This window comes from Lepisosteus oculatus, chromosome 14 (genome assembly GCF_040954835.1).
Source record: "Lepisosteus oculatus isolate fLepOcu1 chromosome 14, fLepOcu1.hap2, whole genome shotgun sequence".
Taxonomy (NCBI): domain Eukaryota; kingdom Metazoa; phylum Chordata; class Actinopteri; order Semionotiformes; family Lepisosteidae; genus Lepisosteus; species Lepisosteus oculatus.
Window position 1 is genome coordinate 50481454 of NC_090709.1, and position 23597 is coordinate 50505050.

The following is a 23597-nucleotide window of genomic DNA, read 5'->3' on the forward strand; positions in this document are numbered from 1 at the left end:
CACCCTTTTCCACCCCTGAATAGCATTGGCGAGTTGAATAGCATTCAATTCACATCAAATAGCATTGGCCCCTGAATAGCCCCTGAATAGCATTGGCGAAGCTCAGCACTGGGCCACTGGGCACAATTTCCCACTGTTTCCATAGTGTAGTGGTTATCACGTTAGCCTCACACGTGGAATGTCTCCAGAGCAGCTTTTTTTGTTGCCACGCACACTGTTTGGGGATTCGCCTAGCGCTGTGATCGAACAGACCCACTCACCTCTTAGTGTGGCGGGATCTGCACAGTACATGTCGCAGCGCTTTCTGTTTTCACTTCAATGTGCTTCCTGATGTCGAGTCATGTGCTGTGCAGAGGCTCTGAAAGCGAGAGCAATGAAAAAGTGCACAGCGCTGTGAAAGAAAACACAGAGAAGTGAAAGGCAGTCCTTTCTCTAAGACCGGGGTAAAGTTAGCTTGAAGTTCAAAAACGATTTTGGCACGCATGTAGTGCTTTCGCGAAATCTCTCAGAGTTACAAAAACACTTGCTTTGTGTATAAAATGCATTGTGAATGCTTTCTCAGCCTTCACTTTGCCATTTTTATGACTTTTTTTTACCACGCTCAAATATTGTTTTGTCCATATCTTCACAATGGAAGCACAGAATGTCTTCAAACCAAATGCATTTTAAAGACCACAACTTGTGGAAATTTCTACATTCTCTACATCAAACTTTCAGTGAGCTAATTTCGTTTTTCATCGATGCGTAATTACGCACTAACTGGAACCCGGGGGACCGCTGTGTGCACATGTTCACAATGCGAGACATACTGTTCAATACGGCTTCATGCGAAAAACCCGTATATGACCTTAGGAAGCAGAACAGTGCAGTCTCCAATTACCCAGACTGTAAGATGACAAGATGAGTTGATGGAAAGAGCACAAAAGTTCAGCTCGTACAATAGGCAACGAAGATCCCAGCGTCGTCATCGCACTTGAAAGGACTGCCTTGCAGACCAAGGGCAGTGGGCGGTGCCCGGTAAGAGGGGCAGAGGCGGTAAGCCATGATGCCGAGAAGCATGAAGCGAGGGGGATTAGCTCAAATGGTAGAGCGCTCGCTTAGCATGCGAGAGGTAGCGGGATCGATGCCCGCATCCTCCAGGTCTGAGTTTGGAGCTTCGGGAGCCCGGTGCTCTCATTTAGCCTCTGCGACTTCTGACAGGTGCTCCTCCGTTGCGGAGAGAATGTCCTTCAGTTGTCAAGCGTTGAAGGGCCACACCTCCTTCCCAACCTCAGTCTGCACTGAGTGCGTCTCCGGCATTTTCTCGTCCAATTTGTCAGCTTAGCAAGTGAAAAGTATATCCGAGTGACAACAGTGCTGATAATACTCTCACGAATTGTTAGAAGACGTGCTTTTGATCATCGATTGCTTAACAATCACATTCGTTCGACTTGAGCCATCAAGCTCGTAGTTTTCCTTCAAATCTTGAAAGCGCTCAGTGAGAACATCATAGGCTGCAGGACGCCCCGTAACTTGATTACTTCAACAGAAAGAAGAGCAGACAGCTCCACAAATATGCGAGGCGCAGAGAGCGCAAGGCGAGCCGCACACGTTTCGGTGGCTGAGAGAGGGCAGTTTTTGCTTCTGCATTTCCCAAGTAAGGACGCATGACAACAAGCGATCGGGGTGCTCATCTACGTCATAGTGGTGATGAGTTTTCAGTACGTGTTCTTTTGAACGAGCAATGAGGTTGCCGCCTTGGACAGCTGACTGCACGCTCTCATTGTGCCACGTGATGAGAATTCACTAGGCTCACTCGTTCAGTCATTAGTCACATTCCATCGTTTGCCATAAGCAGATGCTGCGAAGTGATGTGGATATCAGTTCCCAGTCTTGTGGAAGAGGAGGAAAAGAGCACACGAGGGCTCGTCCAGGAGTTGAACCCGGGACCTCTCGCACCCGAAGCGAGAATCATACCACTAGACCAACGAGCCACAGCAGCCCTTTCTATTTCAATCTGTCAGCGAGCTTGAGGATGGGGGAGAGGCGCCATTCGCTCGTCCAGTCAGACCTTCATCAATAAGTCAAGAAAGCCGCAATTACACGACTGCCTTGCAGACGAAGGGCAGTGAACTGTGCCCGGTAAGAGGGGAACAAGCGGCACTAGGTGACGCCGAGGCATAAGTCCCAGCGAGGGGGGTTGGCTTGTATGGTACAGCGCTTGCTTTGCATGTGGGAGGTAGCAGGATCAATTCCCGCATCCTCCAGGTGTGTGCTTAGAGCTTGATGTGCCGAAAGGTGTCCTTTAGCCTGTGGTCACGCCTTGCATGGAGAGCATCGTGCAGCTGTCAAGCGTTTCGCAGCCATGCCCCCTTTTCATCTTCTCTCTGGCTTAAACGTCACTCCGCCCCTCTCTCTTGACATTTCATGTCAGCATGTCAGAAGTCCGAGTGACATTTTTAATGGCTGAGTGTGGGCACGATGCTGAAGCAGAGAGGCCACTTCAGCCACAGAGACTTGTGCTAGGTGAGATCTGAAAGACGGACTCGCAACAGAAACAGACCAAAAATGTATCAGTGAGATCAAAAGGCAAATGCAACATTCAGCAGAGGGCGTCTAAAGATTAGGGAACGGGCGACTGAAATCCATGTGAGGCAAACTTTCCGGTGTGTGTACTGCAGCTGGGCTTGTTGGCGTAATTGGTAGTGCGTCAGTCTCGTCATCTGAAGGGCCTGAGTTTGATCCTCACACGGGGCAGGGCTGCTTCCTCTCTTGCTCTTTTCAAACACTTGCGGCAACTGTTCGCTCATAACCACGTCTGGAATGCGTGACCTTTACACGGACGAGAAGCAACGCCGCATCCCTTTTCTAAAGAACATTCACATTCAGAAATAAGTCAAGAAATTTGCCATTACTTTCGCTCGCACTGCTGTCAGCCTGCCCATGTTGCCAAAGAAAGATTCACTCGGCGTCAACATGACAGAACAGCGATCACTTGAAAACAATGTTCCACACTCCGTAAGCAAGAACTTCAGTGTTTGCAGTCACCCGATATGCCGATAGTCAAAGGAGCGCAAAACACGAAGCGTCAAAAGACAAGATGAGTTGATGGAAAGAGCGTTGAATTGATGAGCACAAAAGTTCAGCTCGTACAATAGGCAACGAAGGTCCCGGCGTCGTCATTGCACTTGAAAGGACTGCCTTGCAGACTAAGGGCAGTGGGAGGTTGCTGTTTTGAGACGGAGGCATTGGGATGGTGTGCCGAGATCTATTCTTCTTAAGGAATTATTCATCGTGAAAGATCGGTCCACAGGTCATCCAAAGAACTCAGGGAATCATGTGCTACTGAATGGAGTGAAGTGCTGAAACACATGACATGCCCCCTTGATCTCACATGCACAATTCTGCTGCAACATGCACAGCCACCGTCCACACCAGGCAGTGGGGCTTCAGCAGAATTTTCTACGCCACCTGCAATTACATATCCAGCTGCACATATATACATGGCCCTTCTTTCCTTTTCAGGATCTCAAAAAAAAGCATAGCGTGGTTTTCCTGCCACCTGATTGACCTCATCTCCCTCAGAATGTGCCCCGCCACATTCATTGCTGAAGCAGGACGGAGGCTAACGGACATGTCAGAACAGTGAGGTTCAACGATCTCTCCAAAATATTGTGGTTGTAGTGGAAGAGATATGTTTTAAATTGTACCTTGGTATTTCAAACTCTCTCTAGAATGTTATCCATTTCTATTTTATTTTGACAGGAACTGTTAAAAGGCTAATGACACTAGATGAAAGGAGAAGAAAGAAAAAAAAACGTTTCAGCCGTGGAGGCTTCTTCAGGTGTGAGGGCTCCACGGCTGAAATGTTGTGTTTTCTTTCTTTTCTTTTAAGCATGGAATAGACCTATTACTTGTTCCTTTGCAGCCTACACATGGTGATGCAGCTCCCCACCTGAACTGCTAATGATACTAGATGCCTGGTAGTTTGTGGTACTTGGTTATTGTCTTATGTTTGCTCAAACTGCATATGTGTTGTAGCAGCGAGGCTTATTAATAAGAAAGAATTAAGTGTTCTGAGCCTTCCCAAATGAGGCCCCATCTCTGTTCATCTCTGTGGTGCAGCCACAGAGAAACTATTCATGCAGGCTGATTTAAGGTTTCCTTTGATAAGGGACAGCTCCCAAAGGGGGATGCACTTAGCTAAGCCTGGCTATCATGATCAATGGTCATCCATTGGCGCCTATCTGTCTAGGGAGTGCCAGATGGACATCTGGACTGCATTCCTAGGTGTCAGGAGTAAATGACTCATATCTCACCTTGATCAACCAATCAGGGACTGGTAGGGCCGAGTAACCCACGTGGGACTCTCATGCCCATGGAACTTTCAGCCAATCAACGAGATGAAGTTCCTCCAGGTAAAAACAGGAAACACAGAGAGCCTGTAGTAAGATTCAGGAGAATTCTGTGGACTTTTCTAAAGGGAATTCAAAGGAGAATTCCAGGGCAGGACGGCCCAGGAGCAGAAGGCTCCCAAGGGCAGGACATTCTCGCAGAGCGCCTCCTGACCATCCTGAGACTCAGCCCGGACAACCACGGAACGGCCAGTGTGTCCGAGTGCCAGAACTTTCCTTTGTTCTAAGAGTCTAGAGCGGAGGTTGCCAGAGAGTAACCAGAGGATCCACCCGAGGTTAGCACCAGTAGCAGGCCTCGTGAACAGGTCAGAACTGTGGACAGCTGAATCAGTATTCAGATCTAGCGCTTCATCAGGAACGAACCGGTCTTCTTCCTGACTTGCTGGGACCCACAGTCATCTTTTCTCCTGTGCGCAAACTTTGCTAGTTAAAGCCAACACTAACTAGCCGGTCAGTGAGCATCAGCAGCGCACCATCGCAAGCCGCACAGCACAGCCTGGCACGGAGCCAGAGAGCGCGGATTGGACAGCAACAGCCTGCAACTGTTTCTTTGAGTCCGCAGGAGATCTGAATCCGCAGAGATTGGATGAGTATTCAACTTCACTGCATTACTGCTCGAGAATTCTATTGTTATCCCAACCAGTTGATATCAATTTAATTCCTAAGAGTTATGTACTTGTTTTGAGTATCTAATGTAGAAGTTATAACCAAGTTCATTTATGAAACGATCTAAATGAATGATATACTGAACGTATGTCCTTTTGATATGTGTAACACTTTGTAACTGACTGAATATATACCTTTTGTATTCTGATAACCCTCTCGATAAGATCTGTTAGGTTTATATGCATATTCTATGTATTCATAAATGTATCCTTGTGTATTAGTACCTGTGTGTGTGCGTTCTTTGAGTTATGTCGCATGGTTGGATTCTAAAGCCATCAAAAGAATCAATTTTGTGATTTACTGCTACAATTAATAATTGTCCCAGTAAATGCCCAAACCCTACAGAACTGGTGCCTTCAGAGAGCACACTACAGTGTGATTGCATATTTTTGTGTATTTTCATATGTCAATATTTAATTCACTCACATTCCTGTATGCTTGGAAGGAAGGCAGATTGGATTTGGCACAGGACGCCTGCTCATATATGTTGATCTTTGTTGGGCTGGAAAAACAATGATAAAAAGTGTATGAAAAAAGCTCTCCCCAACAATTTCTTCTCTTGGCCATGGTTACACTGCCCTTTCTTTCCGTCTTTTGTCCTTCTACAAAGATTCCAGGGCTCTTTATCCACCATAATATCTGAAGCCAAAAATAACCATCTAATGTGTAAACAGCATTTGTAATGTTGGTAGCTGGAAGAGGTTAAGTATGTTTGCAAGACCTAGTTGATTACACCACAGACTTACCTTGTTTATTTTTTCTCTTTTAAAGGCTGTGCTGGACTGTACCACTATCATAGAAGATTTTTTTCAAGACACATCGCAGTTCCATAGTAGAATTTATCAATAGTAGAATTCCATAGGACATTATTTATCAACATCTAACATTACCCAGTGTGAGACTCTGCCAGTAAACCTCAGAGCATTGAGTTCTCCACAGGTGAAGATGGCTTTCTGAAGTCATGAAATCCACTGCTGGGATGCCTGAGAGACAGTGATTGAATCCTGGCTGGAATTAGGCTCTCTGTTAGTGTTGATCTGTGGGAATTATGCGGTAAAAAGGGAAAACTCCTCTACTTTAGTCACTTTGAAAGTTCAAATGTATAGATCTTCAGAAACCCCAGTCTGAAGGATGAAGCAGGTTCTGCTCAAGGAGTTGCCTACGTTTTGCTCCATTCAATCCAAGCAGATAGTCCAACATTTGCCTTCTCTTGGCCATGATTACACTGCCCTTTCCTTCATCTTTATACTTCTACAAAGATTTCAGGACTCTTAATCCACCATAATATCAGAAGCCAAAATTAACCTTCTAACATGTACAAATCATTTGCAATGAAAGGAGATGGAAGGGTTTAAGAATGTTTGTAAGACCTGGTTGATTACCACACATAGACATACTTTGTTGTCAGTTTTTTTTCTCTTTGAAAGGCTATAGGAGGGGTGTGATGGACTGTACCACTATCATAGAAGATGTTTTTCTTCTAAGGACACTTCTGTAGCGGCAAGGCGTATTTAAAATACAGGAATTAAGTTTGCTGCTCCCTTGCCAGTCCCTCTCTCCCTCATCTCAGTGCAGCTGGATACAGAGAGGCCATTCCATCTGGTTCACATTTAAGGTGTTTTTCTAGCTGATAGAGTTTCCTGATAAGGAACAGCTCCCAAGGCTGAGATTCACCAGCCACCCTAATAAGTGGTCATCTCTGGCGCCTTACTGTCTGGGAGATTCCATGGGAGAGGCTCATCCCAAGGTTTACAACCCTAAGGTCAGAGGTCACTGTTACTCATCCTCCACCTCAATCAGCCAATGAGGAACTGGTAGGGCAGGGTAACCCCACATGGGTCTCGAATGCCCGCGGAACTTTAAGCCACTGAACTACCGTAGTTCCTCCAGATAAAACAGGCAGCACGATGCCCAGAAGGTGCCCCTCCAGGACGTTCTCAGACTCAGCTCGGACAATCACGTGACGGCCACTGTGTCCGAGTGCCAGGACTTAACTTTGTTTTAAGAGTCGAGAACGGAGGTTGCCCACGCATAACCGAAGGATCCGCCCGAGGTTAGCCCAGCAGCAAGCCCCGTGAACCGCCGGTACTCCACCGTCAAAGCTCGCCTGATCAACGAGTGAACTGCGGTTGGAACTGTCGACAGCTGAATCTCAGGATTCAGGACTAGCGCTACATCGGGAACGAACTGGTCTTCTTCCCATCTAAAGAGTGTGACTGGCTTGGACCCACAGTCACTTTCCATGTGCACAAGCTCTGCTAGTTTCAGCCAACACTAACTAGCCGGTCTTCAAAGAGCATCAGCAGCGCATCACAGCAGGAATCTCTCCCTCCTCTCCTTCTCGCCAGCCGCACCGGCCACTGCCTGGCACCGAGCCAGAGAGTGCCGATTGCACACAACAACAGCCTGCCACTGCTTCTTTGTGTCCGCGGGAGATCTGAATCCACACAGATCGGATGAGTATTCAACATTCTGCATTACAGCTCGAGAATTCAATTGTTACCTCAACCACAATTGATATCAATCTAATACCTATTAGTGATGTACTTGCTTTTGAGTATCTAGTGTAGAAGTTGTAATCCCAGTTCATTTATGAAACAGTCTAAATGAATGGTATACTGAATATATGTCCCTCTTGGTTTGGAACTCTTCATGATTTAATATATACCTTTTGTATTCTGCTAACCCACACTCTTAAGATCTGTTATGTTTATATGCACATTTTATGTATTAATAAGTGTATTAGTATCTGTGTGTGTGCGTTAATGAGTTAACCCGCAAGGTCGGTTTTCTAATAGCCATCAAAGAATCATTTTGTGACTTACTGCTACAATTAATAATTGTCCCAGTAAATACACAAAACCCCTACACACGCATGGAAACCAATATTTACCTGCTAATCCAGAATGCAGCAGAGAACAGTTGGACAGAAGGTTAGTATCTGTCGATACTGCATCACAGAAGTCAGTCTCTTCCCCCTCATTATGCAGGCTGACTTGTTCACGATGAACTGTCCTCCAGTGACAGTCAGCTGCAATCATTGACTCAGACATGGTGTTGATACACTGATGGCACTTTGGCTGATTTGGTTAACATGCTTTCCTCTTAAATAGGAGATGCTGAGTTCAAATCCCAGCAGTGCTTTTCTTCCTGTCTTGTCTTACAAAATGTATCACTATGGATGATTACGTACAGCTTGATTTTGTTTAACGCAAGTTTTCATTTTCTTTCTGGAACAACTTGCTTTTCATGAAATCCATACAGCTTATGAAAGATGAAATACAAATCTTGCCTTGTATATCGCAGGCTGGTAAGAAAAAAGCATTATTTTCTTTTTTTTAAGCTTGCAAATGGAGAAAAGGGACACACGTGAGTCTCTGTTAATTGAAAGGTTAGTGGTTTGAGCCCACCCAGAAATGTACTTCTCATTATTGCAATGTAAACCTCATCTCTACTTATTCGGATTTCTTAGCAAAACCTTAACCCACTTGATATTTGCAAGAAATGTGAATGTTTTTGTTAAACAATTAAGTATGTAAGTCAATATCACTGGGAATGGCCAATAATGACCAACATTCAAGGACATCATATTCAGCCAAGGACTTTGATCTTCGAACGGCTAGCAGAAGAATTCTCTCGATGCATCCTTAGTTAGAATATTTAAAATTACGACACAGATTTGTTGGAGAACTTGACAAGCAAAAAAGACAGTTGGACAGCATGATTATGCTAGGACTGTACATTTGTATTTTAATACTTTTGTATATTTATCTTAATTGTAATATACATGTAATCATAAATGCTGTTCTATGTAAATACATTTTGTTGTATTTTATCATATTTTAGCTGAGGGCACAAGGGGGTCTATTATACCTTCCGAAACTTCCAAGACAACTATAACAGAGGCTCATATTTTAATATAATTTGCTTTAAAAGAAAACCACAATTTGTACGATATCAACCCTCAATATCGACGTTCAAATGAAGGATTTAAAGAAGCAACAGCGATAGGAGAGTACATTGATTTTGGACCAATGTTTGCATCTGAACAATCCTTCCTCCTGGAAAGAAGAAAAAACAGGTATGTTTTGAGTCTCATGATGATGCTCTTCTGGATAAAAAAAAAAACAGTGCAAATTTGTTTCAGTATTTTGGATAAAATTATAACTGTCATCGAAGAGAAATTTGATCAGTTGAATGCAGTCGAAACTTTTGACATTTTATATGATGACAGGACGTACATTTAGGACTCAGTACCGATAACGCTGCTGATATTGATGGAGTAGAAATTAAGTGTATTGGTAGTTTTATCTGAGGCAAGAAGTACTAGAACACCTCCTATAAAAATGTTAGGATTCAGAGCAAGAAATATTTTTCCACCTCACCCAATGGTATTGCATTAACGAGGCTGAATCTGGCTTCTTATTCGCCAGCTTCTTCTTCTGCCCTAAATGCTGCTGCTGTGATGTTATGCCGCCTTTCACCTGTAGATGGCTCTTTACAGTAATTTTTAAAAGTACTAATCGGGATGGATTACTGTATTTATCCTCAGTAAAGGGGAATATCCAAGAAATTTCAGTAAAGGAAGTGACAGAAGCTATCAAAGAGATGAAAGTGGGCAAAGCAACTGGACCATCAGGAATAGCAGCAGAACACTTTAAGAACCTCGATGAAGAGGGGATTCAGCGGCTGACGAGATTGCTAAACAATATTGCAAAGGAAGAGAGAATTCCAGAAGAATGGACAAAAAGCAGTATGGTTACCATCTACAAGGAGAAAGGAGACCCAATGGAGTGTAAAAACTATAGAGGAATAAAACTTCTGGAACATGGATTGAAAATCCTGGAAAAAATTCTGGACAAGAGACTCAGGAAGATAATCAGGATCCACAACTCACAATTTGGATTCTCAGCGGGGAAAAGCACAACAGATGCCATTTTTGTGATGAGACAGTTACAGGAGAAGACACTAGAGAAAGGGAAAAAGCTGTATGTGGCCTTTCTGGACTTGGAGAAGGCATATGACCGTGTGCCCAGAGAGGTGGTGTATTGGTGCTTGAGGAAGAAAGGAGTACCAGAAAGCATGGTGAAGTTAGTTCAAGCAACCTATAGAGATGCAACTACGAAGATGATAACACAACAGGGAGAGACAAAAGAGTTTGAAATCACAGTTGGAGTACACCAAGGATCAGCACTAAGTCCTTTCCTTTTCATAAACATTATTGACACACTGACAGAGGAGGTAAGAACAGAAGTGCCTTGGGAACTCATCTTTGCTGATGATGTGGCACTGATGGCAGACTCAGAAGTAGAACTACAGGAGAAAGTGTTCAAATGGCAGAGGAGTCTGGAAAAGGGTGGACTGAAAATGAATGCAGAAAAATCTGAAATAATGGTAATGGAGAGAAGAGGAGATACTATGACCAATGTTGAGGAGACAAATGGAGGAAAACTGAAACAAGTTGATGACTTTAAATACCTTGGATCAAAACTGGTAAAGGGAGGAGAAACACTGGAGGCAGTAAAACAAAGAGTGAAAGCTGGATGGAACAAGTGGAGAGAAATAACTGGAATAATCTGTGACAGGAAAATTCCCAGAAAGTTAAAGTGCAAAATGTACAAGACTGTGATTAGACCTGTACTACTATATGGAGCTGAATGCTTGGCAGTTGGAAAGAGGGAAGAGAACTTGATGAGAAGAACTGAAATGAGGATGTTGAGATGGATTCTGCAGATTTCAATGAAGGATAAGATCAAAAATGAAGAAATCCGTAGACGATGTAGGGTGGTGGATGTGGTTGAGAAGATGCGAGAGGCGAGGTTACGGTGGTATGGACATATCATGAGGAGGGACGTTGAGGAAGTAACAAAGAGGGTAATGGAATTTGAGGTGGAAGGTAACAGAGGAAGAGGCAGGCCTAGAAAGAGATGGATAGATTGTGTGAGAAAAGATATGGAGGTATGTGAAGTGAGTGAGGAAGATGTGCTCGACAGAGACAAATGGAGAAGAGCAACCAAAGCAGCTGACCCCAGGACAGTCTGGGACTAAGGCTGTGAAAAAGAAGAAGAAGAAGAAGAAAGGGGAATATGTAAGTAGTGACTATCCAAATATAATTTTTGTGTGAAACACATTTCAGAAAATTGTAAACCAATTTTCAAAACTCACAATAACACAAACACAATAAGTAAATAAGACAAAGGCAAAACATAAGTTCACAGGCACTTTCTGCATATTTACCACGACCTTACCTTCTGATCATCAAAAGTCTTAAAATCTTGCATTTTACAAGAACTTTTTAATATAAATGGGACATTTAGAACATGGCATATGAGAATATATGGTTAATCGAGGATGAGCAACGGGTGATGGCACTTTCTGCTTCTTGCTATAAACCTACCCCCTGGTTATAAAAACATCTAAAAATTATGACACTGAGGTGTGAGAGACAATGGAACAGACTATCAAAATCCTGAACTTTAGGAAATTTTACTGTGCCATTTTTTCAAATATGACCCTGTGAACATGGCATGTCCCTCCTTCCTCATTACCAAAACATCTCAATGTTCCGACACTATGTACATTGGTAATTACAACACTTCACTGTTGCATTTCTGAGTTGTGACATTGTGAACATGGCATGTTAAAGTATATAGAAAATCTAGATCAGAACAGGCTAAATGCAATTCATAGTGATTTATCATTTTCTTACTTTCTAAATGAAAACAAATTTGTTTTCGGTGATTATGACACTTCGGTATGACATAAAATATGCTTCAATGACAGAATAAATAATCATGGAAAAAATACCCACAGTGGACATTCATAGTTGTGATTATAGGAATGTTAAATATCAGGTGAGTAGCTGCGTCAGCATGCGTAGGCTGCAAAGGAACAAGTAAAGGATTATTCCATGCTGAAAAGAGAAAAAAAGAATCACAATGTTTTAGCTGTGGAGCCTTCTTCAGGTGTGAGAAAGACAGGGCAGTATGCAAAGATAATTTTCTTTTTATCTTTGATGACTGCAGTTTATCTTTGATGACAACATCAAAGACATTAAGGAATTCTTACGGCTAACAGCTCCACATCAACTTCCTTCCATAACTAACGTCATCAGATCTCTCAACTGCACTCTTCCAGTTTCTCACTTCAGAGAAGGATAAAAAACTCAATCATCCTCTACAGAGAAAAACCATCAACACCCCTACCACCTCCACCAATCCTAACTTTGTTGTTACTATACCCTCTGACCTTTCCCTTTCACCCCTTTGCATCCTCAGCTAACATATTTTAATATTACAACACAATTACAATAGATTGTACAGTATTTACAGTTTAAAATTAAGGTAAATATGTCCAAATATCAAAATCCAACTGCACAGTGCTAACAAAACAATGCTTGTCAACTTCTCAAATAAATCTGCATTGTATTTTTAAAATATTTCACATGCATTTAACAAAATCAAGCCCTTTGTGAGTGCCCCAAATGGTACGTTCTGTACTACAAGATAGGAAGAAATACACGGCTGGGATTTGAACCACAGTTCTGTTGTTCAATAAAGAGGCACTTTAACCAACTAGGCTACGGTGACAAGACAACCATCACCTTTTACAGACACTTGGACACACCGCTCTGAGACATCTGCGTTCAGAAAGCGCTGAACCTGCTCTCAGAGCAAATTGCCTCTTTTACATACAGTAGCAGCCCCGACACTGAGAAACGAAGAGAACTGGCTTTTATCTGGCATTTTTCATGTCCAATGCGTTTGACATCTCCCAAGGGCGACAAAGTTCTTCTGCAACATTATTTCTTCTTCTTTTTTATTTCTGTATGCTTTGATAAAAAACTAGAAATCGTGCAAGGGAAAAATGTCTTTTTTTCATAGAGAAAACATGGACCGGGAAGTGTTGTGTTGAGAAGAAGTGATTTAACATGATACGTGACCTAATTTATCGGAGCAAATGCTCACCCAGCAAGGTCTGGAGAAGTTGGAGAGTCTGGTGGATGTGATAATTATACGGTGTTGTGGAAGAAAACAGTCTTTCTTTGAATTCTCAATCAATCGGAATTTCAGTACGAAACATAAACCCTTTGTGTGATTTAAAGAGATAATATTTTAAAACTCATAAAAAATCAGAAAACACGTTTCTCACTTTGAAATTTTAGACGGGGTGGTATATTACTAGTAGCGACGGTGAGCACACTATGGGGGAATTCCGGTTATGTGAAATACCAGCAGTTTAATAAATAACGCATCTGATTTTGGATCATAAGATTGTAGGTCCGACTTCTACCTGGCTCGTGTAAATTTTATTCAAGCTCCTCAGTAATAGATGTCTATTATGTAATGAACCGCACCTGAAAGCAAACATTGGGTCTGTTTCCTTTGTTTTCCTGCATGAAATAGCAAATCGTTACAAAAAGTACCTGCTAATGTCCAATAGTGTTTTTTTATTTCAAATTACATTTTCAGGCTTCAGACACTTTTTAATAAAACAAAAGTGTCCGGAAACTCCCTAACTTTCAGGTTTGCTTGAACCTGTATTAAAAGAAGTTATTTGAAACTTCCGTGATCCCATTCTCTGATGTAGCTGTCTCTAAAGACGGATGTGATGTTTCGCAGATGTGAACTGTGCCTTCTCTCTTGTGTTCAAGGGTATTCGCTGTGTGAGATCCTAACTGTATGTCCAGTAGGGCTCTGTTTTGTTTAGATTATCTATGTGGTGTACAGATAGAACTCAACTGCATGGGGTGAATTCTGTGTTCAGGACGAGCAGAACCTGAAAAACTAAAAGTAGACCTCAACGCGATTTGAACACGCAGCTTTCTGATCTTTAATCAGACCACGCTACCTTTGCACCACGAGGTCACAACTATCAGCTAATTTGAATTCCCCAAAGGAGACAAATCAGCTTCACAAAAAATTCTGTGAAGAGCGCCGCTCTTCTGAAGAGAGTCTCTTCATCCCAGACCACATTTTATTCTTCCTGTGCAGCTGATGTGCAGGTGTTGTTCTCAATAACAGATCCAGGAACACTGTTTTTCTATTTTTTTTAATTAAGTACCCCATGGTGCAACGGTAGCACGTCTGACTCTAAATCTCCAAGTTCATTTTCAAAGTATATCAGAGTCAACTGATACTGATCAGGTTTTGCTGCTACTAAACCCGCAGTCTTCACCTTAAAGTTCAATTCCCCAAGCCTTCTGACCTTATATGTCCATCCCTTCTCGTCAAAACTCATATTTTCACAGAGTACCCTACAGAAATCGCAGTATAGAATGAAAAACTCCAGTAGATCTCGGCCACTGTTGGTGATTTTCCTTTAAAAACAAATTTATCTCCTGAAATTTTACGGAGTGTATCACTTTCACTGAGACCGAGGAGTGTTAAGCTGTACATGAGTCTTTGTGGCTCGGTTGTTAACAAAAAGGGTGGTGGTTTGAGCCCTTCCAGGGACGCTATGAGCCTTTTAATGTACACACCCATCTCACTTTATCTCCACAGCCGGTCTCCACCGCAATCGAATACAGAGCCCGCAGGGGGCAGTAAGCTCGCATATATAGCTCACTGTGTATATAATGAAGAAGCAGAGATTAGTTTCTTATCTGCGCGTTACAGGGCCTTATGCAACTCATACCAACAGCTGGGGTTTGATCCCTGCACGGGCTATTAGTTGAAAGGCCATTGTAAATGACATGTAAGAGATTTATAGATAGATACTTTATTGATCCCGTTACGGAAATTAATCAAGCTTATCCAGCTGGCTTTTATGTTTCACACTAAATTGCGATCTTGAAACCAAAATAGTTAGAAATATGGAACACAACCGTTGTTCCCCAAGAAGGAAAGCTGTTTAACACTGATGTCACACCTTTTTATTTAACCCAGATTGTAAAGACAACTCTGCCCTATCAAAGGAAAATGTTGCACAAAAGTTGGAAAGAACACTCTGAATCCATCAGTACTGTATATTTGATTTCCGCGAACCGTTCAAGGCTGCTTGGTGCTTCGCAAGCAAGTCATTTCAGGGAAGAAACTCAGTTTAGAGAACTACTGGTGCATTTTCACTCATTGAATTTGATCTTTGTACTCTCTTTTCATTCTCAGCTATAATATTTCAAAATTACAGTTCGGATTTGTTGGAAAACTTCACAGGCATTATTAAGTTAGGACTGTACAATTGTATTTTAATATCTTGGTATATTTACCTTCATTTTAATACGGATTTAACCATAAATGTTGTACTTTTGTCGTACTTTTTAAAACATTTTAACTGAGGACGCACGACGACTATTATACCTTGTGATACATGCAAGACATCTGTAAACGAAGATGTAATTACAGTCAAATTGGCAATTAAAAGAAAACCACAATTTGTATAATATTATTTCTCTATGTCGATGATCAGTTGAAGGATTTGAAGAAACTATATATTATTCCTCGATATCGATGATCAGTTGAAGGATTTGAAGAAACAGCAGCAATAGCAGGTGATTTTGGTTTTGAACCCATTTTTACACCTCAATAATTAATTTGTCCTCGAAAAAAGAAAAGACAGGCATGTTTTGAGTCTCATAATGATCATCTTCTCGATCCAAAGAAACGTATAAATTTGATTCCTTCCGTAGTATTTTGGATTTTCTTACGAAGATCTCACAAAGTATTGCCAGGATCTATATTTAGCGTTCGGTAGTGATAACACTGCTGATATTGATTGAGTAGAAATCTATGATGTATTGACAACTTTATCTGAAGCGAGAAGTCCTAGAACGCTGCCTATGAAGTATTAGGATTCATACAAAGATATACGTTTTGTTTTCAACCCAAAATGCTGCTATTGCATTACACACTATATGAACATTACCAGTTTTGGTAGCTTCTCTGCATGATTTTTCAAAACTGAAACTAATTACAAAATTACTTAAGATCAACCATTACAAACAATTATAAATCAGGGCTAATATTAATATCAACTGATGTTACTACAGAAAAAAAAGATTTAACTGAAATATGAATAAGACTATGCAAGCCTAAAATGTAGAACAATTCAATTTATATAACTTTTTTTTTTGAGAAATGGGCTCACACACCGGAAGACACTAACGTTTCTCTTCGTTAGAGTATGTGAATAACGGTTTAACCCAAAATGTTTGGAGTCCAGAGGGAGGACTTGCTCGCTGAATGATCTCTCAAGAAATCCCTTGTGAGATTCAACAGGTGTTTTCTTCAACAGCCACTAAAAGTCTGATGACCTTCTCTGGATTTCCTGAATATGACGTAAAATTAGTTCAAATTATTTGGTAGTTAACAGAACGAAATGCTTTGGAGGTACATTTAAAACAGCAGAGCAAGACTGTAGCACTTCGTGTGTGACTGAATTTAATTGTGTAAACCTGGCTCTCTATGAACACGAGCAAAGAGTTCTTACTCAACAGAAGATTGCGATGTGAGCACAATAATATAAGACATCTGGAGAAGCCAGAGATTGAACTCAGGACTTCATACATGAAAAGCATGCACTCTACCACTGAGCTACATCCCCTATGGCACAGATGGTGGAACTGACTTAAAGATGTGCATATGTTTACTGACCACAATCCACCCTTCATGAATAATTGAAATGAATAATTTATTTTTATATCCAGTCACATGGGCGACGGTGGTTGATTCTTCAATGGGGGAGTGCGTTTTTCTACCTCCTTACTCGACTGTCTTTCAATTATGTTTTCTTTGAAACCTTTTTGCATCTTTTAAGTGCTTGCAATTAAATTACGCATAGAAAAACAGCAGTACAGTTGATGTTCATGGACTGATGCACACAACTCCAGTGATAAAGCCCTTTTGTAAATATTGTAGAAGAATGTTAAAGGGCGAAACAACGCTCCAACCACGTGAATGGTAACAAGAAGGATCGTGTTCTTATTTAATATGTGCTTTTGAATTGCCTTGTCAATACACACAGGCTTTAGAGATGGACAAATAATTGAGTGAATCAAATTAGTTTTTGTTGGTCGTCTGTGTCTTCATAACTTTGTAGGTGAGAGAGAGGATTGCGAAAATGTGCAGGTGCTTCTCAGAAGTGCGTTGGTGGTATAGGTTCCTTCAAATAACTGAGCCAGTGCATCCCAAATCTTTTCAAGATGATCTGTGATCTGGTAACACATCTCCTGAAACTAACATTCGAGGTAGGAAGTGTGCTCTTAAACACCAAAACACTCACAAAGGAAGAAGCAAATCTCTGTACACAAGACGGTAGTGCGATATTAGAATTTCAGAGTTCTTGACGGATTCAGGCTCCTTCTCAGAGGTCCTTGCTCGCCAAATAACTTTGCATCTGAGGAAGAGCACCACGGAAAAAACCCAACTCAACAAGAGAGCGCGTTGGTTGCTCTTGCTCTTAATGCAAGGAGCTGTTTTTTTTTCCTCGCAATAATAATTATTAACCAGAAACAGCAGCACAGGTAGGTCACATTTGTGATTATGTCATTTCTCTGCTTCAGCAAGGTCAATAAAAGACTCTGAAAGTAGTAAAGCAAAACTGAACTCAAAATCATATTAGGAATTCTGAGTGATATCTCCATACAGGCAATCCAATAAGAACGTTGAAATATTTGAATATCATCTCTCTATAGATTGCGCTGCTTTTTACCCAGAGTAAAACTATTGGATTGAAGGAATGCTAACTGCTGGGTTAAAATGTATAGTTGTTATTTGGAGAAATCTGTAAACTCATGATCGACAGTGCTGATTATTTTCCGGAGACGGAGCACTGATGACCTATCCGAGCTAATTGATAAAGCCAACCCAGTGGATACTCTAGCAGAACGTCAAAGAACATTCACCTTTGTATCCAAAGAAACCACAGGAACAACATCAGGAAGCACAATCAATTCCCCTTTTAAATCTTTCCTGTAAGGTATGCTATGTGAATTCATGAAGTTAATCCTCTGATCTCTTTTGATCACGAACAAAGTACTTCTGATGGAGCGCTATGTTCAAAGATTTAATAAGCTTTACCCCTGCCAACGATTCGGCGTGAAGAATTAAAAGTTTCACAGACAAAAGCAGCTCACCACCACAGCCAATATTGAATGTACTGTACTTGCCGGTACACTATCATGTGCACTGCCTCAAAAGTGATCTTGGCAGATGTTGTTCCCTACATAAAGCTGAACGTGCCAAAGAGAATTTCTGTTGAGAAAACAAAATATTTTTTCTGCCTTGATGTTAAGCCTGTCTTTTAGAAAGTTTATCTCTTAACACCTCCTGCAGCCTAACAAAAAGCACTTTTACTGATTGTATTGCAGGTCTTAAAACATTAACATGTGGCAGCGGTGGGATTCGAACCCACGCCCCCAGAGAGACTGGAGCCTAAATCCAGCGCCTTAGACCACTCGGCCACACTACCTTCCTCCATGTCCATCTTCCTCATATTGCTGGCTTGGACTGGGGGGCTTCAGCTCTTGTTTCGGATCTAATGATATCATGACATGTGGAAGTGACTGCACCTTCATCTTCCGAGATGCTTTCAATAGCACAAACGCTACTTTCACCGGCACAAACATAGCAATAACGAAGGAGGTGGGTTTCATCCTTTGTGCTGTTTGTAGGGGCGCAACTCTACGTCGATCTACTGACTTGAGCAAAAATCAAAATCCTCTCCTACTACTATTGCTTTTTTCATAGTTTCTTCAAATCCTTCATTTGAACGTCGATTTTGAAGGATATTGATGATAATACCACATAAATTGTGGTTTTCTTGTGATCGCCAATTTTATTCAAATATCAGCCTTTTTTACGGTTCCTTGCGTGTTTCACAAGGTATAATAGCCCCCCTCGCATCCTCAGCTAACATATTTTAAAATTACAATAGCTTATACAGCATGCATGTTTACATGTATATTAAAATTAAAGTAAATATACAAGAATACATACAGTACTAACCCAATAATTCTTGTCAGGTTCTCCAACAAATCTGCGTTGTTATTTTAACATGTTTCAGCTGAGGGTGCAAAAGGAGTATAAATGAATTTTCCCGCCAGCCATTCAAAGACCAAATTCCATGAGTGAACATTATTTTCTCAGAAGTTGCCGGCATTGGACTTTGCCGGTGGTATTGAATTATGTCCAAACTGTTGTAGTAGTTCCTTCTTGAAATTCGACACGTGCAAAGCACTCGTAATATCATAGGTGTTAAAGTTCGCTGAGTCTATTCGAGTCATGGTGTGTATCCCTGCCTATCATTGGGAGACAGGTAGCTTTTTTACACTCAGATTCCAATCTTCAATGCTTTGTGTGAGAGCTTACATAACTTTCATTTTCTCACATTTTCTGACGACTGTTCCAAAGGGGCACCCTGTCAATTCCGAATACTTTTCAAAAATCTGCCTGCATGTTTGATTATTGTCATTTCATTTAAAAAAAAGTTCAATATTGATCATAACTAAAGAAAATAATGATCATGAACAAAAAAGGGATAAAGATGCGAGTCGATCTTGAATCACAGCTGGGTGACACGGGCTTCTGTTCTGATATGGTTGTATGAGAAACAGGAGGAATCGCCAATCTCCTATAGAACATGAGTTGAATCAGGAGTGAGACATTTCGTATACTCGTGCATATGTCAACGCCTGACCTACATCGTAAAACTAACATTAAGTTGTCAGAGACATTCATTTATATACAAACAAGAGACAGACCAAGTAATAATTCTACATTAGTTCAGGTGGGTAAACCTGAACTAACTAACTAATAAACCTATTAATAATTCTACATTAACGTGTCCTACACTGATCGGACTAATTGACATGGTCTGATTCAGAGCCTGTGCAGTTCGTGCTAATTACAACAACGACAGTTCTGAACCCTCATCACCGAACTGAGCACAAGTTCAGCTGTTCTCCAGTTTTGTTACGCATGGTTTTTCATTGCAATTGAGTTCAGAGCTGGAGCTGATCTCCAGACAGTACAGTGTTTTGGGTAAGTTGTCGACGCAGGAGGCTGCAGACAACTTACCCAAAGTGTTTTCTATAGCTTTCAGGTGCAGTTCATTTATATAAAAGAATGTAAGTGGTATAAATTCAACAAGCCAGATGGCAGTCGAACCTATAATTTTCTGACACGAGGCCTAACGCGTTATTCATTACGCCACTGACCCTGCTATTATAGTGTTAAAAAAACGCGTTTTCTACGTCTGTTTAAAAATCACTAAAAAAGACAAAGGGCTTGTGTGTTGCGCTAAAATTCCGCTTCATTTCGAATGCAAATAAAAACCGTTTTGTTCCGTGAAATCATACATTTGTCACATCCTTCATACTATACTTCTCTCTTGTATTAGTAAAGCATTTTGATTTAAACTGAACAATATATTGTAACGCAACAAGGGCTCAGGCGGGCGCCATCGCCGCATTAGGTCAGCCCCCCACCGTCGGGGGCTCGAACCCGGGACTACCATGTCTCTCTGCAGCGACCCAGCCCGGTGAGCTAAAGAGAGATCTCCCCACAACCCACAGGCTGTGGTCCTGCTATCACAGGGAAGGGCAGTGACGTCACCTGCTCTGGTACACCGGCTCTTACACAGTGCCTGTCGGCCGTAAGCGTTACACTATGAAAGGTTTCATCTATACACTTACACATAATAAGTATACGAATAAATACTCGGAAGAAGCCGCAGCTCAGGTATTAGAGAGATTTAAAATCGGATCGGAGGATTTAGAGTCCAGACTGCAAACCAACAGCTGACACAGGTCTTTTATAGAACCGTTTTGAATTCCTCTACTTTGTCCACGTGACGTCATTGTCCTGCTCGCAGCCGAGCCCGACACACGTCTGGTTTCTGTCGCTGGGCGCATACCCTGCGGTCCATGCGGGTCCTGATACCCCAGTACAATGACGGGGACGCTAAACTGTAAACAGGTGCCGTCCTTCGGTTGAGACGTAAAACCAAGGTCCTGACTCTCTGTGATCATTCAGGAGAATGGTGGTGGTGGCGGGGAGTCCCCATTACCTGTAAAGCGCATTGAGTGGAGTATCCAGAACAGCGCTATATAAGTGTAAGCAATAATGATTATTATTATTATGTAAAATGCAATAAAAAATAAAACAAAATATCAAACTTTGATTCAAAATAGATTAATATAAAACTGATAAAGCTAATGCTTTTTTCAGGGCTATATCTACTTTTTTTTAAAAAAAGCGAAGTCTGTCGCGACTGAAAGTTAGAGACGGTATACCAGCGGGTGCCTTCATATCGTGAGCGTCAGTCTCGCCCGTAGCTGCGAGAAGGTTAAAAGCGCACAAGTGATTTGTCTTTCGTCAAAGTAACTGCCGGAGCAGTAAGATGCAGAGCACAATCCAGCAGCTGTAGACGATGTTCGGGGAAGAGCTAATTCTGTTTTCAGCACAGGGAGTGAGAATGAGCTCAGTCCGGCTCCCAGCAGAATCCATCCTGGTTTGGTTACAGTGAGTCTGAGGCTCTTTGGATCGTAACGTAAAAAAAACAATTGCTCACATCGTGTGACTTCCACGACAGGAAGGAAAGATATCACTTAAAAAAATCAGAACTGAAGATTTGGATCCGGGGCCTCATACTTATAAAATTATTAAAATAATAATTATCAAAATATCAGATTGTGTTTCTGCAAAATTTCGTGCACAGTACGCCATTTTTATCTAAAACAGTCACAACGAGGGCTTTACACGCAGTCTGGGGTATTTTCCCCTTTTATATTTTTGCCACTTTATATCGAACCTGTTATACTCCCAGAAGTGCACAGTAGCTTGTACTTTTCACCGCTGGTATAAACAGATGTGTGCCGTGTTTGCCTTTGTAAGCATTTGTTTAAAAAATAAGCTCACAATACGATAAAAACACAGAAAGCACAAACTTTATAATACAACGATACAAAATCAATACCAAATCATTATGCCAATTAAGTAACTATCCTTTGAAAACAGAGAACACCTTTATATCTACAAAAAACTTGACATTTGTATGTATTTTTGAATTACAAAACAGACAGTGTAGTCCCTTAATTCAAAGATCAGATCTTGGCAAAAAAAAGACAATCAGACGTGGGCTGAATTCGGAACAGGAGCCTTCGCTTAGTCGATTATTGAGCTTTTGATCAATGTCTGAATAAAACAGAGTCGCTTTTTTAACTCTTTGATTAAATTACATGAAAAGCACCTTCCTTCGAGCCGGAATCAAACCAGCGACCTAAGGATTCCCTGTTGACTCCACTACAGTCCTCCACTCTACCAACTGAGCTATCGAAGGGATGCTGTGGGATTGCTTTCTGGAACATACTGCCCAATGAAGTAAAATGTGAAATGGGTGATTTAAATCCCACTTCGACATCAAGTTTCCAACTCGTTTCCTTAGTCTCATTTACCTTGAATTTAAGCTACGAACCAGGATTTTACTGTATAAACTTCCAGGGATATTACAAAATGTTTGATGAGGCATCAATCATTCCAGGCGGAAATTGATTCCTTTTTTTTCTCGAGGGATCATATTAAACATTTCATTAGTCTCGAGAGGAGGATCACCAGTAGACACAAAACAAACAGTTTCATTCTGTCTTTATTAGAAAGTAGCGTTTGTGCTACATTAATAACATTTTCGTGGAAATAAAGAAGTTGTAAATTTAAAAAATTTATATTTGAATCGAAATGTGGTTTTGAGTTAAATATTAGCGTGTTCATGTAATTAGTTTGTGTTTGTCATTAATATATATATATTGCCATGTTACTAGAATTTGTAACTGAAGTTTACTAGTTGTGTTTTTTATGATGATTAGACATTTGAATACAATATTGTATATAATGTATAATTTGAACTACATATTGTTAAGGTGTGAATAATTGTATATTTTAAGAATACATTTCTAAAACAAATCATTGGCTTTATTTACTAGTTTCTACACCTATAAAAATCTTTCTTTGATGTATAATAGACATCAAAGAAAGATGTCTATTATACATCAAAGATGAGCAGTGTGTGTCGTGTTCACAGCTGATAACTAGAAGATGTCTGGAAGAGGCAAAGGCGGAAAGGGACTCGGGAAAGGAGGTGCTAAGCGTCACCGTAAGGTTCTCCGCGACAACATCCAGGGAATCACCAAGCCCGCAATCCGCCGCCTGGCTCGCCGTGGGGGAGTGAAGCGGATCTCCAGGCTGAACTACGAGGAGACCCGCGGGGTGCTGAAGGTGTTCCTGGAGAACGTCATCCGCGACGCCGTCACCTACACCGAGCAAGCCAAGAGGAAGACCGTCACCGCCATGGACGTGGTGTACGTGCTGAAGCGCCAGGGCCGCACCCTGTACGGCTTCGGAGGCTAAACAGGAGCGGAGCTTCACTACCGGACCCCGACGTATAAACCCAGGTGACCCAGTGACATTTGTCACTGCTGAGGTTGCTTTATGGGTCTATTTTCTATACTGTGCTGATCAATTGGAAATCAAATTGCAAAAAAGACCCGTTCCCACACCTAAGGTCAAATATTAGGAATCAAAACTGCTAGAGTGTATGGAAGCA

General features: G+C 41.4%; 1 protein-coding gene and 4 non-coding genes across 5 annotated transcripts; 2 read left to right on the top strand and 3 right to left on the bottom strand.

Moving 5' to 3' along the window:
• The first annotated feature begins 1066 nt into the window (after positions 1 to 1066).
• trnaa-agc (transfer RNA alanine (anticodon AGC)) lies at positions 1067 to 1139 on the top strand. The gene has a single exon. It is a non-coding gene; the product is annotated as a tRNA-Ala (tRNA).
• Positions 1140 to 1901: 762 nt separating this feature from the next.
• On the bottom strand, positions 1902 to 1973 carry trnap-cgg (transfer RNA proline (anticodon CGG)). The gene has a single exon. It is a non-coding gene; the product is annotated as a tRNA-Pro (tRNA).
• Positions 1974 to 18385: 16412 nt separating this feature from the next.
• Positions 18386 to 18467, bottom strand: trnal-uag (transfer RNA leucine (anticodon UAG)). Its single transcript has one exon. It is a non-coding gene; the product is annotated as a tRNA-Leu (tRNA).
• A 3782-nt stretch (positions 18468 to 22249) lies between these two features.
• On the bottom strand, positions 22250 to 22337 carry trnay-gua (transfer RNA tyrosine (anticodon GUA)). Its single transcript is given in 2 exon segments — positions 22250 to 22285; positions 22301 to 22337. It is a non-coding gene; the product is annotated as a tRNA-Tyr (tRNA).
• A 752-nt stretch (positions 22338 to 23089) lies between these two features.
• Positions 23090 to 23401, top strand: LOC138243236 (histone H4-like). The gene has a single exon (XM_069198764.1). The coding sequence runs from the start codon at positions 23090 to 23092 to the stop codon at positions 23399 to 23401; it is 312 nt and encodes a 103-aa protein (XP_069054865.1).
• Positions 23402 to 23597: the final 196 nt, after the last annotated feature.